This window comes from Lepidothrix coronata, unplaced genomic scaffold (genome assembly GCF_001604755.1).
Source record: "Lepidothrix coronata isolate B3197 unplaced genomic scaffold, Lepidothrix_coronata-1.0 Scaffold109, whole genome shotgun sequence".
Lineage (NCBI taxonomy): Eukaryota > Metazoa > Chordata > Aves > Passeriformes > Pipridae > Lepidothrix > Lepidothrix coronata.
This window is the reverse complement of record NW_016690289.1, coordinates 1,711,063-1,728,283: the sequence shown is the minus strand read 5'-3', so window position 1 is coordinate 1,728,283 and position 17,221 is coordinate 1,711,063. Positions and strand designations below refer to the sequence as shown.

At 41.5% G+C, this 17,221-nt stretch overlaps 1 protein-coding gene and 1 long non-coding RNA gene across 3 annotated transcripts in view; both read left to right on the top strand.

Annotated features, from left to right (window-relative positions):
- LOC108501850 overlaps positions 1–9,683 on the top strand; it is a 40,012-nt gene extending 30,329 nt beyond the window's left edge. The window contains exons 3-4 of the long non-coding RNA XR_001876295.1: positions 916–1,003; positions 8,773–9,683. This is a non-coding gene — a long non-coding RNA (uncharacterized LOC108501850). The remainder of the gene's footprint in view (positions 1–915; positions 1,004–8,772) is intronic.
- Positions 9,684–10,208: 525 nt separating this feature from the next.
- Positions 10,209–17,221, top strand: part of MARCH6 (membrane associated ring-CH-type finger 6) — a 46,988-nt gene continuing 39,975 nt past the window's right edge. The window contains exons 1-3 of one of the 2 annotated variants that reach the window (XM_017824112.1): positions 10,209–10,309; positions 15,064–15,160; positions 15,997–16,070. In XM_017824112.1, the coding sequence (XP_017679601.1) occupies positions 10,291–10,309; positions 15,064–15,160; positions 15,997–16,070 (190 nt within the window). In that variant the 5' untranslated portion in view covers positions 10,209–10,290. Of the gene's footprint in view, positions 10,310–15,060; positions 15,161–15,996; positions 16,071–17,221 lie in introns of both variants that reach the window. The other variant, XM_017824111.1, reaches the window with a different exon arrangement.

Below are 17,221 nucleotides of genomic sequence, written 5' to 3'. Positions count from 1 at the left end.
AAAGAAGGACCTTGGAGTTTCTATCCGAGATATATGTCCTCAGCATGGCCTTGAAGATTTGACATAAATATGCTGGGAGAGAGATCCATGCTCAAGCTACTGCTCCACCATGTTCATTCGTGCAGAAACTGCCACTCCCACATGGCTACTGCTTACCCTCTATCTTCTCTGGGAGACCCTGCCTTTGTGCAGCCACTTCTGTTTTCATGTGAGCCACAATCAGAAACCTGATTCCTCTTGTTCCAAGACTGTTAGCTATTCCAACACTTCCTCTCTGGTTTTAAGCAGAAATTGGTGCCTGCTGCAGATCTCTTCCCCTGAAATTTCTTCAAAAGTGTCATGAAAACTGAATTGTAATTATGTGGATTTTTCTGATGATATGTATTTATTCTAAAAAAACCCCCACATCTAGCTAATCTCAGTTCCTCAGAATTAAAATCCATAGTTTACCAGAGCAAAACCATTTCTGTATATTACGCAGAAATTGCGATAAGTTCTTTCCTGTGAGAAAAGATATAAATGCCAATATTTTCAAAATTAAATCTCTGAGTGCTAAACAAATTCCCAGGGACAACTACATATCATGAATTGAGAGCAAACAGTTAAGCATGAAGCAGAAGAACAGCAATGAAACTGCACATTCCTCAGTGAACTTGTGAATTATGCAAATAGAAAGTCAGAAATTAAGCAGGCTCCTGCCCTGGCATAGTAATTAAGGCTCTTGTTTACCTCTCAAAATGCTGTTAAAACATAGGTTTGTTAAGAGGCCTGTTTTATGTTTCCTGCTTTGATGGGATAAAAAGGTTTTGTGAAGTTGGGGAAGCAACTGGCTTCCCTAAATTCAAACTAGATCCTGTGTGTTTCACCTGAGTACGCTTCAGAGTAATTTTTTGTGTGTTTGTGTTCATCTTTCAGGCAGGTGAACTACTGGCAGTCCTGGAAACCTCCCAGAGAATCTGCAAATTTCTTTAAAAGGCTTTTAGGAATTCTTCATATTCTTGAGGTATGGTGTCTTCTGAAGGAACTCTTCTTTCTGTGTTCTCCCAATAGCAGCTGAAACTCAATGATTATAAACCCCTCGTCACACTTGTAACTTTCTTTTCCCTTGTACTAAGGGTCTCTCCATTAAATGGCTTTCTCTTTATCTTAAATGCAAATTTTATGCAGAAGAAAATATATTTTTTCTGATTTTTGCTATGAAACCAAGAAATATATAGGGTTTTGCAGTTTGTTATCTCCATCTCAAACACGATTGAGAGGCTGAAGAAGAAGCCAAGTTCAAGCCAAGCTCAGAAGAGCCAAGCCAGTACAGGTGCGAGTCCTACAATAGACAATATTTTCCCAAAGCCCCACTCACTTTATTCCCTGGATTCCAGAAGGAACTTTCATTAGTCCATGAGCACACCACTAAATAAGTATGGCAATTTTCTAAGTACAATGGATCCAGGTGGGTGAGCATTTATAACTTTTGGTTTCCAACTTTCATTAAAATATGGTCATATTAAATAACTGAAAATGAGTAGGCAAAGAATCTCATTGACTGTCCATGATTATATGTAATACTAAAGTGCAGAACATTAGCAAATACCCCTGAGAAATTGAGAGACAGCAATATAGCAACTGGAATATAGCAGGTAGGGAAACTGCAAGGAAAAAATAAATGGAAAAGTCAGTGAACCGTAATTACATTTTAGCAAACAGTTTGTTGCTCTGCATATTATAAATATGGGTTTTCAAAACCAGAAAGAGGTCTTTATTGTTTTTCTTCTCTGTGTCTTTTGGAGACAATTTAAATTCAACGGTTTTTTTGGTTGTGACAGCTTATCCGAAATTGATCCTATATCCAAAACCTACAAGTCAATTCCAAGTATACTGTAGGTCCAAGAACATTTCAGATACAAACATATATACATAGATATATCAGCATATTTAAGATAAGCATACATTTTCAACCCCAAATGTTGGACTGCAGTGAGAAAATCTACAGCAGAAAACTAAGCACAAGTTCTTTCTGTACAGATTGCCAATTCATCTGCATTCACAAATCCCCATTGATCAGATGAACTAGAGAGCTCTGGTCACCTCTCTTGGCCTCTTGGAATTCCCCCTGTTATTGCAAGGTAAAGGCTGCTGGTGAGAACATATCAATTCACATATGCACACTGTGCTGACGTGCTGCCAAGCCATCTCCCATCCTTTATGGCCAGGCTCACACAACAGGCTCCTCATGTGAGACCATTTGGTGTGTCAGTGCTGAAACACTCCCACACCCATCCCTACCCCCTACCTCCTTCCTGGTGGGGAGCTAAAGCCTGTCTCTTTCCTCTTGGCTTCAGACTGCTTGATACTGTCGACAGGACATTTTAGCTGTTAGCATTTTGCCCAGAATTTCCCAGATTTAGAGCAAAAATTCACTGAATGTCACTGGGGGGACAGTGACCTCTTCCTGGATCCTCTTCAATAAGGCAAGGGGCATATTCTTCCCCACATCACCCTGAACAGAGGGACAAGGGCCAGTCCTTTGTGCAGGAGCTGGGACTGGTCCCTGGTGGGGCTCAAGGAGTGCAGCACTTCCTGCAGCTGACTGGGGACAGAAACCATCAGCCACTGGCACATCGCCTCAGTGCTCGTGGTGGAAGCCTGAAGTCCCCACATTTTTCTGCCCAACCACCTCCAGTCCCAGCTGAGCATAGTGGATGACTGACCCCAGCACAAGGGATTCTGGCAGTCATGGGATATGATCTGGGGATTATTCTAGTGAAGATATGGCAGCCTGAGGCAAGACAGAAGATTGGCAGCCCCTTGTGACTCAGTCATTCAGCTGCCACCAGTACTGGCAAGGTGCAGGGCAGCTGTGCAGGATGCTGCTTCAAATGTTGAAGGCTTCAGACACCTGGAAATGTACTGGGGCTCCTCAGATAAAAGTCTTTCTTCATAAGGTAGCAGCATTCGAGGCAAACAATATCCCAACATCAGCAGCTGCTCATTTCATGGCCCATCAAACTGGCTGATGACCCCAAATGGGTGCAAACCACCATGATCCCTGCCTGGCTGGCCACTGCAGACCACAGAGATGCTCCATCTCCTCTGCCACCTTCTCAGTGCCACCTCCTGGGCCTGGAGCAGAGGTGCCCTCTGGTGGCACACATGGAGCTCTGTCACCTCTCTGGATCAGTCCATGCTCCTGCTCCTGGTCTCCGGGTCTCTGTTGCCATGAGGCTCTTTCACTGCACATTCCATAATCTTCCTGTAGGCTGAGATTAGGCTGGCTGATGTGTAGTTCCCTGGATTCTCTTCTTTTGTCTTGAAGATAATTGTGACACATCCCTTTCCCCTGTTTTCAAGCATCTCTCCCTATTATAATTTTTTTTTACTTCATAGACTCCTAGAATGGTTTGGGTTAGAAGACCATCTAGTTCCAGCCCCCCTGCCATGGGCAGGGACACATACCACTAGACCAGATTGTTCAGAGCCCCATCCAGCCTGGCCCTGAACAGTTCCAGGGATGGAGCATCTGCAACTTCTCTGGGCAACTTCTTCTAGTCTCTCTCCTAGCCCCTCTCAGTCACCTGTATGCACACCCCTCCTGATTTGCCATACTCATCTTGGCCATGCTATTCACCACAATCCTTTCCACCATGCATCTGTCCAGTTCCTAGTTGTTCTTCCTGAACTCTTGCATGGTAGCATCCATGTCAAGAGAAGAAACTCTATTTGTCAGGCTTCAGTTTACCCCCATTAGGAGTGAGTTTGAGGGAGAAAGAGAATTGTACGTGAGCCTTTGCTTTCCTTGAAGCTACTGTGAGATTCAGGCCTCCTGGAAAACTCCCTCTTCTTTACTGTATAAAATTCTTCTCTGCTCTTCTATAGAAGCAGGATCAGGAAGTTGGCTCAGGGGGACCAGGAGTGTGTAAGGAAAGCAGAGACAATGCAACCCATCAAGAACCTATAAATAATTTGAAGACTACTTATTTCCTTCCTGCAGAAGACCAGTAGGAGAAGAGGGAAAAGGAGGAGTGAAACCAAACTTGGGGATCCACAGAAAAGCAAAAGACGACAACCAAATTTGCCAACCCTGAATATGAAAGTCCTGATTGGAAAATTTGGTCCAAGCAATCTCTGCTCTCAGGGTTCAGATGGTAATGAACCAGAAAATACAGGCTCTCAGAAGACTCTTCCATCTTAAACAGTGATAAACTAGACACTAACTTTTAAAATAGGAACTTTCCCAGATTTCTCCATTGAAAAGGACAGATTCCAAACAAGCTTGTTCTCAGAATCTCATGAATGGGCATGCTGAGCTGAGCTGCTTAAATAGTCTTCAGACACTGAGGACAAGGCCATGAAAAAGAAATACCATGTACTGCCAATTCTGTGTGTATCATCATGTTTGGGACACAGGTCTTCAGCACCTTTAACCAGGCTGAAGCCCTGGCAGAGGCCCATCTTACATCATGACTGCATTAAAAAATTAGTGTAACAAAATTTTTAATTGATCCACAAAGAACAGTGAAGAAAATAACAGCTTTTAAGTAGTAAATGAGTGGCATTCCATGTCAGTCATCCAACTGAAAACCTACTTCAGTGAGCCAAGCATTTTGCTTAGACATCAAAAGCATTTAAGTGGTTTCTTCACTGTATTCTCTGACCCTGCATTGAAGGTAGTACACACAGCAAATAATTATTGCCACAGCGAAACAAGCAAAAGCTGGGGGTTATGCCCAGATTCACATTGTGCAAGCTACAGTGAAATAGAAGTTAGTAGAGAAATCAGACAACCTCATAAAACAGAGGTCATTGACTCTGAACAACCTGTAATAACTCTGACCTTTAGATCATAGCTCACTTTCCCCTATTTCCTGTTGCTGCAAACATTTGACAAAAAGTAATGACAAATCATTAGAACTCTAAGTCCTTCTGTACTTCTTTCCTAGTCAGTGCAGCAGAAGCACAGGTAGTAATACAGATGCTGTTACATAAAGTACCTGTATAGTGGCTACGTGGATCTCTCTCCCCAACAAACACATTCTGTTTTTTGGCAACACTCATGGTTTTAAATGAAGTAGAAATGAACCCTGCCCTGAGGAGCTCAATTTAATTTGATTGGCAGTCATAACCTTCAATAACATCTGGAAGGTCAAGATAAAGGTTTCTGGCAAAAAAAGATTGTTCCTGTTAATACTGAGGATAATCCCTAATTGCTGTCATGTGTAAGGATATTTTCATGGATTTTTAAAGACACAAGAGCCAATATGTCCTCAGAAGCACTTACAAGCAGTCACTTGACAGTAGTAACGTTTCACACCACACCCTCTATTACCAAGGAGAACAAGGTTCTAGAAGTATGAAAAAGACATATCATTCTAATCTAATGATACAAATATCTAACTGTCTAAAAGGTTCACTTGGAGATTATGGAAGTCTTCTAGGTAAAGAACCATATGTTTCAAAGGATATTACAGTTTTAGGAATGAGATATTCCAGAAGACAAATACAGCCTGTTGTTGTTGTTGTTCTGAATGCAGAAGTTCTCCACCAAGTAACTGCAGCCACAAAGCTCTAAATCCTCAGTAGATTAATAACAGCCACTGGCTCCATTCTCAGCATGACAGCGGGATCCAAGCCAAGTTGGTAGGGTCTATGTTTTAAACAGAAAATCCACTGTAACTAATACATATGAAAAGATCCCTGCTGCATTTAAGAAATGTAGTTTGGTGATGTGCATTCTGCAGATCTTGAGAAAAGCCAAGTTCTGCAAATACTTCTTTACTGCATTGAGATTATACGTGTCAATCATCCAAGTATCACCAAGCTTCTTGAAATCTAGATATGTACAAACAGCCTTGATTGTCTTCTCAGTCAGACTTATAAAAGAGTAATTTCTCTGATAGTATTAGACCTCACCTCTCACTTAAAATGCTAGTGGGCACAGTTTCTTTCTTGGTTGAAATATTAATAATCCTTAGAACAAACCCCAGTGCATAGTCAAGCATCTCCTCAGAAACAGTTTCTAAAATAAGCAGGTCTGGAGCTTATATCATGTTTGTGTCTGATGGTACTGAGCCATTACATGCATCCCTAAATTTATATTCAGTGCAGTAATGCTACACATTTTATAGCACACAGTAGGTGCACAAAACATGAATCACAAGTCACATTTTCATTCAGGAGGTTTGATTCCTCTGGTAGCTGTTATTCATAGCCCAGGTTTGGTAAGAAGCGAACACCATCTGAAAGGAAACACGCTGGTCAGTACTTCGTGTTCTGAGGCTTCAGAGTCAGTATTTAGAGTCAGTGCAGCAGCCTGGGCCATCCTCCTGGTGCAGGGGTAAATGTTATTGCACACACAGTACATGCGAGACTACTTCTCTCCATCTTCATGCCAGGAACCTGCTGCCACAGTAGCTGCCTGCTGGTTGAGGATGGTTCATGAGCTGTCATGGCAAAACAGCCAGTGGTCAGGAAGCATGTCCTCTAAAGGCCCTGCAGTGCATAGGGAAGACCCAGGCTAACAGTGGCTTTCACCATGTTTTTGTAGTCTGCAGACCTCTGTGCTTTCTAATTGTGTCAGGCTAATTTTCTTTGTGCTACATGAGTGCCTGCTCTAACAGTTTTTCTCCTGTCATGGAAGCTCTAGGCCTCCCTGGCAGTGGTGCATCATTTAGCAACCAGATAAATGTTCACTCCAAATACTGCCTGATTATTCAAGATAAGCTGACATCCATTTGGTTTTCCTTAAGATAATCCATTATGTTTTCCACATTTCTCTGCAAGTTGCTGTTCATAACCAGCTGAACCCATTTTGCAGTGAGAGCAAGGTGAACAGCTGAGGGAAAAAACTAGGACAACACTGAAAAAAACCCCAAACAACCAATTAAGAAACTAAATATGTTTTGAAATGTTCATCTAAATAAAAAACTGAAAAGCAGTATCTTTTGTTGTTTGGCTTTTTCAATACTTCGAACTTTCAAAATAACTCTAAAAATATAAGGGAATCACTTTTATGAAGCCATTTTAAAATGTGAAGAAAGATGGAAATGTCATAGTACAAAAGGTGGGTAGCTTTAATTTTGCAATATTTATTTTGTATTCTTTTAAGAGAACTTCTGAATAAAAATGCATTACGTAAGCATATAAATGTTATAAAACCAAAACATTTTATCAAAATAAAACCACATTCAAAAGAATCTTGTCTTTTTTCCATTCTTCCTATCCATGATAAATATGCCTTTCCTTTTGCCATAACTTTCTGTGATTTGGGTTTACATCTATAACTGTCTCCGGTTTCCACCTGTAAAATTACCATATTTCCTCCATTATCCATATAATAACTTAAAAGGAGCAGAGATTTTTTTCCCCAGTATATTTGTTCAGTGCCTTCTGTCATGAATTCTTGACTTTGTTGAGAGTCTGAAGCTGATAACAACCTTCCAACATATTTCTCTGTACCAAAAATAAGGGCCAATTAAGCCATGGGTATTTCTTATGCAAATAACACCTAACATATTACTAAATAGATGAGGATTAATAATATGTTCACCAAAACTACCAAGAAGATTGAGACAGATTTCATTTAATTTAACTTACAGTAAAATACTATATTTTTTTGTGTGTTTAAATTATAATGGCCTGCCTTCAACACACATTTACTGGTAAGCTATTTTGTAGCCCATATGAAACACTGAGTAAGAACAAAATTTTGGGATTAATTCTAAATGCTGAGAAGATGGTAGATATGTAATGATTTTTAGGTAATTTAAATGGCTGAATAGACAGATACAGACAGGAATGAAATTATTGACTGGCAACATACAGCAGCTCCTTTCAAAAGCTTTTATCTAATTTAAAGAAGCCTAACATGAGAGACCAAAACTGGAGAATTACATACATTAATCTTGCCATGGCCTTTTGAATGTGAATTACAATTTAGAGTCTTCTATATGACATTCAATTTATATTTATTGCAGCAGAGTAACAATAAAGTAACTAATAATGGTTACATTTCTAGGAAATAAAGAGTGGGAATTACAAATGTACATGGAAACTAAAGTGCCCCATTTCTTTGCTTTTTCATCTATTTTTTCCATCAATTTTTCCTTGTTCAGACAAAATTAATATTACAGCATTTCTCATATCCTCAGTACTATGCTGGCACTTTTTTAATAGACCAAGATAATTTGTTGACATAAAAATGAGCCTATTTTTAAAATAAAAGGATTTTTTTTTTAAGTTATCGGTGGGCATTTTTCCACCTTGTCTTTCTGAGAGGGAGGACACAGAAGAGCTGGGTATGGTAGTATAGCTTACATATGTTTTATTGCAGGAATTTCCTGCAATTATACAGCTACTGGAGAGCCACATAAAACCTTCACTTTTTCCTTAGTTTTTTTTGCTTGCACAGGCCAGCATCATATACCCCACTAGGCTGAAGGAGATAATCTTGAAGGTACTAACGTGATTACAGTTTAGGAAAATAGAGATACAATTGCAGCTTGGGCATGTGCCATCTCTGCACTCCAAGTCCAGACTTGAACTACCATCCACTCTGCTGCTGACTCGATGGCCAAAGGCTTAATGCAAAGGATTTAATGACTGGCTGGATACAAAGAGTCATATGGTAAAGAGAGCTGAAAGTTGCTATGACTTGTTAATCTACTAGAGGGGTTAAAACATCTGCCACAATGGAAACCTAAACCAATACATGCATGCATTTCATCAGTATAGAATTCCTCTTTATCCTGAATAAAATTGGATTGTTTTCTTCCTTAACAGTGTTCCTGCCAGCTCACCAGAGACTGACCTACAACTTTCTGTGCACATGGAAGAGTACAAAGTTTTAATGCATGCTGCCTCAGCTATTTAGGCCAGCAAGACCTGAAGACATAAATGATTAAGCTAAGAGAAATTTTGTGCTTTAACTGAACTGTTTATTAGTTCTCTGGGAAAGTTCTGGCTGTGAAAGGCGAGATGGGATTTGAAGAAGAACACAGGTAACCACTTGCCCCTGAGGAGGAGGAGGATAAGGAGGGCTGTTTCTAGGGCTGCTTACACATTCCTAATCCCTGGAACACTGACTGTCCCAAAAGCATGGTTGACTTCATCTAGGAAGGCAGCGTTTCTCTTTGACCTTGGAGTAGAATCCAGAACCAATTCTGGCTACATTTTGTCTGACTCCCATGCTCTTCCCCGCTATGGCTGCTGCCCTTAGCATGGACCCAGCTGCCGGCCACCCTGTCCCACCACCCTGATTCCACTTCTGCCCACAGCGGCAGGGCCAGGAGCTGATAGAGGTTCAAGACCAAATGCCAGGTCCTTTACTTTGATCACAATAACCCCATGCAGTGCTACAGGCTGGGGGCACAGTGACTGGAAAGCTGCCCAGCAGAAAAGGACCTGGGGATGCTGATCAACAGAGACTGAACACGAGGCAGCAGTGTGGCCAGGTGGGCAAGAAGGCCAATGGCACCCTGGCTTGTATCAGAAAGAGTGTGACCAGCAAAACCAGGGCAGTGATACTTCCCCTGTACTAGGCACTGATGGGGCTGCACCTCAAATGCTGTGTCCAGTTCTGGGGCCTTCAATTCAAGAATTGAGGTTGAGGTGCTGGAGCAGGTCTGGAAAAGGGCAACGAAGCTGGTGAAGGGTCTGGAGTACAATTCTGATGAGGAGCAGCTGAGGGAGCTGGAGTTGTTTAGCTTGGAGAAGAGGAGGCTCGAGGGGGACCTTATCGCTCTCTAAACTTCCTGAAAGGAGGTTGTAGCCAGGTGGGGGTCGGCCTCTTCTCCCAGGTAACAAGAAACAGGATGAGAGCGCACAGTCTTAAGCTGTGCCAGGGGAGGTTCAGGTTGGACATTAGGAAGAATGTCTTCACAGTAACAGTGAGTAGGCGTTGGGGTGGGCTGCCTAAGAGGGGTGGTGGAGTCACCGACCCTGGAGCTGTTTAAGGAAAGACTGGACGTGGCACTCGGAGACATGGTCTCGTTGACAAGGTGGTGTTCGGTCATCGGTCGGACTCGATTGTCTCAGAGGTCTTTTCCAACCTAATTGACTCCGTGATTCTGTGATTCAGAGCGGGGCAGTCCCGCGACAACGGGGCCGCCCGAGGGCCGATGCGGCCCGGCCCGGCCCCGCTCCCGGGCCTCCCGCTGTCCCCGCGGCCGGCAGGGGGTGCGCGCGGCGGGCGGGCGCGGCGCTCTGTCCCCACCGGCGCCGCCGGTCCGTCCGCTCCGCGCGGCCCCGCCCCCCGCGCTCACACCACCCGCCCGCCCGGCGCTGCGTCAGCCCGGCAAGATGGAGACCGCCGAGGAAGGTATCGCGATCGCCCGGTGCCGCGACCCCCCGGGCGGGGGCTCTGCCGGGGCAGCCTCCCTCCAAGGGCGGAGGGCTGGGGCAGGGAGGGCGTCGCTGGGCCTGCTGGGCGGGCGGGGGTCTGTCAGCGCCCGGGGGGGGGTTTCGCGTCCCGGGGCTGCAGGTGCCCGGGCCCCGCTCCCCGCCGGGCCGGGCCCGCGGGGTTCGGGCCGGGCCGGGCCGGGCCAGGGGAGCCAGTGCGTGAGGCGGCGCGCGCGGCGCCCCTTACATAACACCGGGGATCGCGGGGGGAGGGAAGGGGAGGCGGTGCTGTGGGAACACCGGGAGCGGGGCTGGGATGGGCCGCACCGGGGTACCTGGACACCGGGGCCCGCCGGAGGCTGCGGTTTTGCTCGGGGAAAGTGGGGGCTCGGGGGCGTAAAGCGGCGGCAGGCGGGGTGCGCACGCTGGGGCGGGGAGAGCACTGCCCCGAGCCGCCGCCGAGCCTGTCCCACCCTGCCTGGAACCCAGCGGAGCTTAAATGTGCGCTCTCGGCCGCATAGCGATAGCAGCTGCTGCTCCTTGTGCAAGGTTAACTTTGTTGTGTGTGCTGGAAAATCTGTTCGAAAAAATTGAAATATGCAGGAGCTGGCGTGTTTCTCTGTCTCTTTTACGGTAGACTGATACATAGTAAGTTCTTTTTAAAAAAGAAGCTGTCAAAGAGATCACGGTCATGTTTTTTGGGGAGTTAGGGGGTTTTTTTTGAATGTGTAGTTTCTATTTTTAAGGGTTTTTCCATTTTTAAGGGCTTTACTTGAGATCAAATGTGGATATGTTTTGTCAGCACTTTTGCTCTGCTCGGATAATCACAGAAATCGTTAGGGTTGGAAGGGACCTCTGGAAATAATCTACTCCAACTCCCCTGCCAAGGCTGGGTCACCTAGAGCAGGTTACACAGGAACGCCTCCAGGTGCGTTTTGAATGTCTCCAGAGAGTGAGAGGGAGTATAATGAGGGACTACTTAGTTCAGGATGATACTGGAGAACTTCCATAAAGCAGGACCTCATATTGTAGCACAAACAAAAATAAATAAAGGATGTGTGTTGTGCTGTGTTTATTGCAGTATTAGAGCTTTGTTTGTCATCTTAAGCAATAGGGACAAACACATATTGCAGTAGCAAGGCAGTTCCAAGGAAAGCGTTTTGTGTCTTGGCTTTTGTTGCTTTGGCATCGTTTTGAATGTAGCTTTTTGTCTGGTGTCACTTGATTTTCTAGCTTGAGAGGATTAAAAAGAAAGAAAAAAGGTAGAAAAACATGAAACACTGGACGGAATAAGACAGCACCTTTGTAGTAATGTCCCTTGGAATGTGCTGTAGACATCTTTAATACTCATGAACACTGATGGTTTATCAAAATATTAGTGGCTTTAAAATCTAACATTTAAAACTGCTTGCTGCAACTCTGTAGAGCAATACTCACACTGATGAAATTAACAAAGTGAACTGATCACTTGGCCAGAAAACTTGGATTTCCACAGTCTTGGAAGTGGATACTGAGGAACAACCAGCCGATTTTCCACCACTCCAGCAGTTGGTGAATCTGCCTCAGTGGACTTAATTCAAACAGCATAGTTGATAATTTGTTAGAGGCTGTTACCAGTGCTAGACTTTGATCATACCTGACTTAAGTAGGTGAACAGCAAGACCAGGAAGAGAAAGAAAAGCGGGTTGTTAGTTACATCTTAAAGCATTGTCTTCTTTAACTAAACCTTTGTGTTAAACTCTGCACTTAGAATTTGGACTTTTCTGAGGTTTTTTTTATGTATAAACACACATACATATGCAGGCTTAGATATTATATTGTGGTCTTGCCAATGTTACCTTCAAGAGCTCTGTGTAGTAGTGTGAAAGTAACTCATCTATATACTCACTTTCCATAAATACCACTAGAATGTTACAACTTCTTCTACAGTTTCAAACCTCGGTTCCCCCTATTAGACCTTCATGCCGCTTGCCAGAACGCCAAAGAGGCTTCCCAAGGTTAGAAAGCTTTAAACACCAGCAGCAGCAGCAAAGACTGTGTTAGTGCCTTAAGGAAGAGAAAATCCATGCTCTAATAATGTGTGCCTCAGCTTCTGCTACACAGTGTCAGATGGACTTTCCTAGCTATTGATAGTCTGATAACAATATTTTGGTCACTGTGGTACTGATGGGTTTCGTGCTTGACTGAATTGTGTTGTGGAGTTAGCAAACTGAACTGGATGGTGAGAGCTCAGATAAGAGAGGCAGTTTAGGGTCATAATGTCAGACCTAAGTGGGAGCTACTTCACCTCAGGATGAATCTAAGAGTTGCTTCTCTGTAGCACTCGAAAGCACCAGATACCATGTTTTGCTGATGAGAGGTAATTCTGGTTCTTTCTAGTTAAATCAGTTTGTTGCTAAATAAAATAATCTTCACTTTTCGGTATTGCAGTGTTGAAATTCAGAGAGGTGATAGGCATAGACTCATTCTCAGGGGGAACAGGAAGGAACTGTATTATTCAAGGTCATTTTTTCCAAGACACGTGCATGAAGAACAGGATGCAAAGTGTGTGTACACATAGAAAAATAGTGACTGTTGCACGGTGGAATTCCCTCTGAACACAGCAGAGGTCATAAGGTGCATAGCTTTACATGTTGACCCTCAGTGGGGTTTATTGATTTGAAGCTATCGGCTGCCTAAGAACCCAGACCAATACAGTCATAATATGTTAATTTGGATTTATAAAACAAGTAGAAATATCTAGAAATTCTCATAGCCTTTGAAAAAATAAAATTTAGGTTTAACTTATTTTAGTAAACTGACAAAGGCAATCCTTTCTCAAATACAGAATTCATTTGCTTTCAGTAATGCAAATTATGTTTTTTCCCAATAGTTTTCAGAATAAGTGAACAGTTGACTGTGAGAGTCAACAGGCCATTAATGAGCAGATTCAGAGAGCAATGGGCATCTTTCAGGGAACAGTGTGCTTTTAACTTGTTTTCATGCCAGAGAGTATCCTTAAAGCATTGGTTTCACATTCTGTCTCCTGTGCTGGTTGTAGCGCTCGTCTGATGCTTTGTGAGGCCAGTCTAGTGTACAAAGTTGTCAACTTGCTGTAATGGAACAGCTCTGTTGGAAAGAATGCAGGAGGAGGTGGGCATGCCACAGCGAGTGGGTAGAGCTCGCCTGTCAGCTGAAGAGACCTGTCCTGTGCAGCCATCTGGAAATGCTCTCTGTGGTAAAAGAATCATTTGTTAGGTGAAGTAGTAGTTCTGGTCATTCTTATCAGCAGAGAAACCAGGGACTCTTGATGTTTGCAGTGATAAGTCGTTGCTCAATACGGCTGTGACAGAAGTGCTCTTTATGTCTCTTTGTGGCATCACTGATGTGATATTGAATACCTCTTTCTGTTAGTTGTAGGTTTTTGTGCTGCATGAATGAATTCAATCAAATATCACTTTTATAGATAGGAAATTGTGTGGGGTTTTTTCCTTTTGAATCACTTGAATTCTTATGCTTTATGTGTAGAAACTGTTCTAATACTGCGTAAACTATGTTTATGGTCATATTGTGACCTCTTTATTAGAAAAAATAATTTAATTTTTGGTATCTTTTGGAACTTTATGTAGAAAAGCATTAACTTTTGAAGATTTCGACCAAGAACAAAGATAGGTGACTCAGACTTGAAATTGCATATTTGCAGTATTCCTACATCAGTACTTTCAGTTGGTATTTTTCTGACAATGATCTCTGGTATGTATGTGTTATACTCTTGCAGGTTTGTGGGGTGGTGGTTGATACAGAAATAATTAACAAAAGAGAAAATGCTAAGCTCACATATTCTATAAAAATGGGCATTTTATGTTCGTTTCCTGAATAGAAATAAAGGGAGGAGTAAAGGGAAGATACCATGAATCTATCGATAAGCAGATAAAATACTTGATTTTTATTTCTATTTAATCATGTGGCTGACTGAATGGTATTAAAATAGATATCTGTTCTTTAGAGGGAGGGATTTATGCTCACTTCTTTGTCCACAAAACATCTTGCAACCTTTAGTTGTAAGAAAACATCAAAAATAGGGAATAAAGAAGGTGCAGGACCTATTGAAATGTTACAGTAATTATGAAATAGAAAATGTCTTTTCTCTTGTGACTAGACAGTAGACTGCTAAATGGTTGGCTTTATTCAACTTGGGTAGCAAACTCACAAAATATCTATGTCTATTATGATGGGGTTTTTTTCCTTTTAATCAAGAGCACCAAAGAAACATCCACGTTAGGTTCAATAGTAGCAAATGACTTGTATAAGTCATTGTTGGACATTATTAAATCTCTTCTGCTAAGCGTATGTTTAACTTGTTCAAAATTCAGATTGAATTTTTCCGTTTCTGAGTCTCCACTTTCAGGAAGATTATCCTTAACAGTTTCTATGTTCTTTTAACAATAACTTTTTAGGCAAAAAAACACCTCCTCCTGTAGTTTAACTGTGTCTGTTCTCTGGAAATCTTGAAAATATTGTAAGACGTGTCTTGAGTTTTTATAACGTGATCAAGCGAGTAACATTCTTGTTGTTTTTCTGTTCATCTCTTGGTCTTTGTCTTGCATCTGATGAAATCTGTCTTTCATCCTCTTCCAGTTTATTCTGGCTTCATTTTGCTAATGGCAAAGTTTCTAGAATGTAATTGTGTAATTTGTCTTGTACATTTGAGTTCTTTAGGCAGCAGTGTAATAAGCTTTTTGTCCTTGTCAGCAGATATATGCAGAGTCTGTCGGTCTGAAGGAACTCCTGAGAAACCCCTCTATCATCCATGTGTGTGTACTGGCAGTATTAAATTTATTCATCAGGAATGGTGAGTTCTGTGCCTGTAGCTTTCTTAACGTTTTTTTTCTAATTAAAATACAATAACATGTTTCTAAAAACACTACTTGCAAAGTCTTCAGGTTAACTAGTAAGAAAAATCCAATTTTCAGTGGAAATGTGTTAGGGGTTTTGATGTTTTTTACGTAATGATTCATTATAATTCACAAAAAATTATTAATTATATACGGAAAGAAAGTAGTGATAATTGCTTGTGTTTGGGACTACAGTTCTGATCATATGTCAGCTTTATGAAAACTAAGCAGAAAAATTAGTGTGTTTGGGCATTTTCTGCCCACTTATAGCTGTGACTAAAAACAACATCTAAAATCATAGCAAGAAATAAAAATACCCTAGTACTTTTTAGTGGTTTGAGGTGTGTGTTTTATCAGGAAGTGCTGAAATGAAAACTGTAGTTCTAGTCTATAGCACACATTTCCTTTTGATGGTGTTTTAGTAGCCATTCTTTCACAAATACAACAGTTCTAAATCTTAGCTGTGTGCATCTATATGTCATATCTTGAAGTATTAATAAGAACTGGTGTCACTAGTGGGTGTCCATGCCAGAATATCTGCTTTGATCAATAACGTACTTAAAGAATTTACTTTATCAATGATGTAAATTGTGTATGTCAGCTTACTTTTTTTTACTTTTTCAAATGTCCTTGATGGCCTAAATGGATTTAATGAACTTGCTAGTTTAAGTCCTGCTTGACAGTACCAATATCCTGACTTATGTTTGAAAACAGAGAATTGGTGTTTTCCTTAGTGGAGGGATAGGGCAGAGAGATATATAACATGTGTTAATATGATCACTTTTCATTGCAGCTTAGTTCAGTGGCTTAAACACAGCAGAAAAGAATACTGTGAATTATGTAAGCACAGATTTGCTTTCACACCAAGTAAGTATGTTTTACTGCTCCTATTTTTCAGAATTTCTTTTTCTTTTAGTATGTATGAAGTGATTACTTTTTCATTCAGCATGATAGATCAAAACTTGTGTTTTATCTTCTATATTCTTGTTTGAATTGCAGTTCTTATGCATATTATTGCATACTCTGTGAAATGTTTAAATAATGGATAATTTGGTTCTTTCATAATCTTGCGTGAGACATAAAAGAAGTATTATTCTGTACCTTCTCTGACAGCCTCAGTCCCATTCTTTTGTTGCAAGCATTACACAGTATGGCATGTTTTCAGCTTCATTGATAAATTTGAGTGTTTGCAAGCCTGAATGGTAAAGTGAAACCACAGCAAATATTGAATTTGAACACCAGTTTTTAGCTACTTTTCAATGATCTACCTGAAACACTCCCACTTGACTTCTGTCAGTATCAGGTCAAATGACATTGACAGATAATGCAAAGTCTGATTATTCCCCTTCCCTTTCAGTCAAGATACAGTAACTACCCAGTATTACATTGGCTTTTATGTTAGATACAACTAGATAGGTTAGGCAACTTATGATGAAGAATTACTGTATCCTTACATAGTTCCCAGAGGCTTCTTAATTACATTTTAACTGATTGTAGTAGAAATAGGTGAGGTCCTTTGGCTTGGTGGCAGGCTAGGCTTTTTATTTAGTATTACCAATTTACTGCCTGTTGAGCAGGTAGTGGGTTTTATGCTGCATTTTTCTCTTTACATTTACCTGTGCTGATTTATTCCTTACAACTGCTGAACTCAGTTCTTCATGTTGAAGATAAGTAATTTATTTTTTTTTTTAACTGATGAGTATCCTCACTGTAGAAGCTGTCTTGAGTTGGGAAAGATGATGGTTTGACTGTTTCAGATGTGTACTACAATAAAAGTCAAAGCTCCTTTTCAGGGTAGCTGGTCACTCATCCCATCTCCCGCTTCCTTCTCACGTTTTTTTGTGATTTTTGGTTTTTGTTTTTTTCCCTACTAGTTTTGTACTTTGGTAGAGAAAACTGAGGCTAAGGTCGTTTAGTTCATGTATCTTCTTTTCCAAAAATCCCATGGTCTGCCATCCTTCTATATGTTGATGAAACTCAGTACTTTGCATTTCTGCTAACAATTAATTAAGCACGTT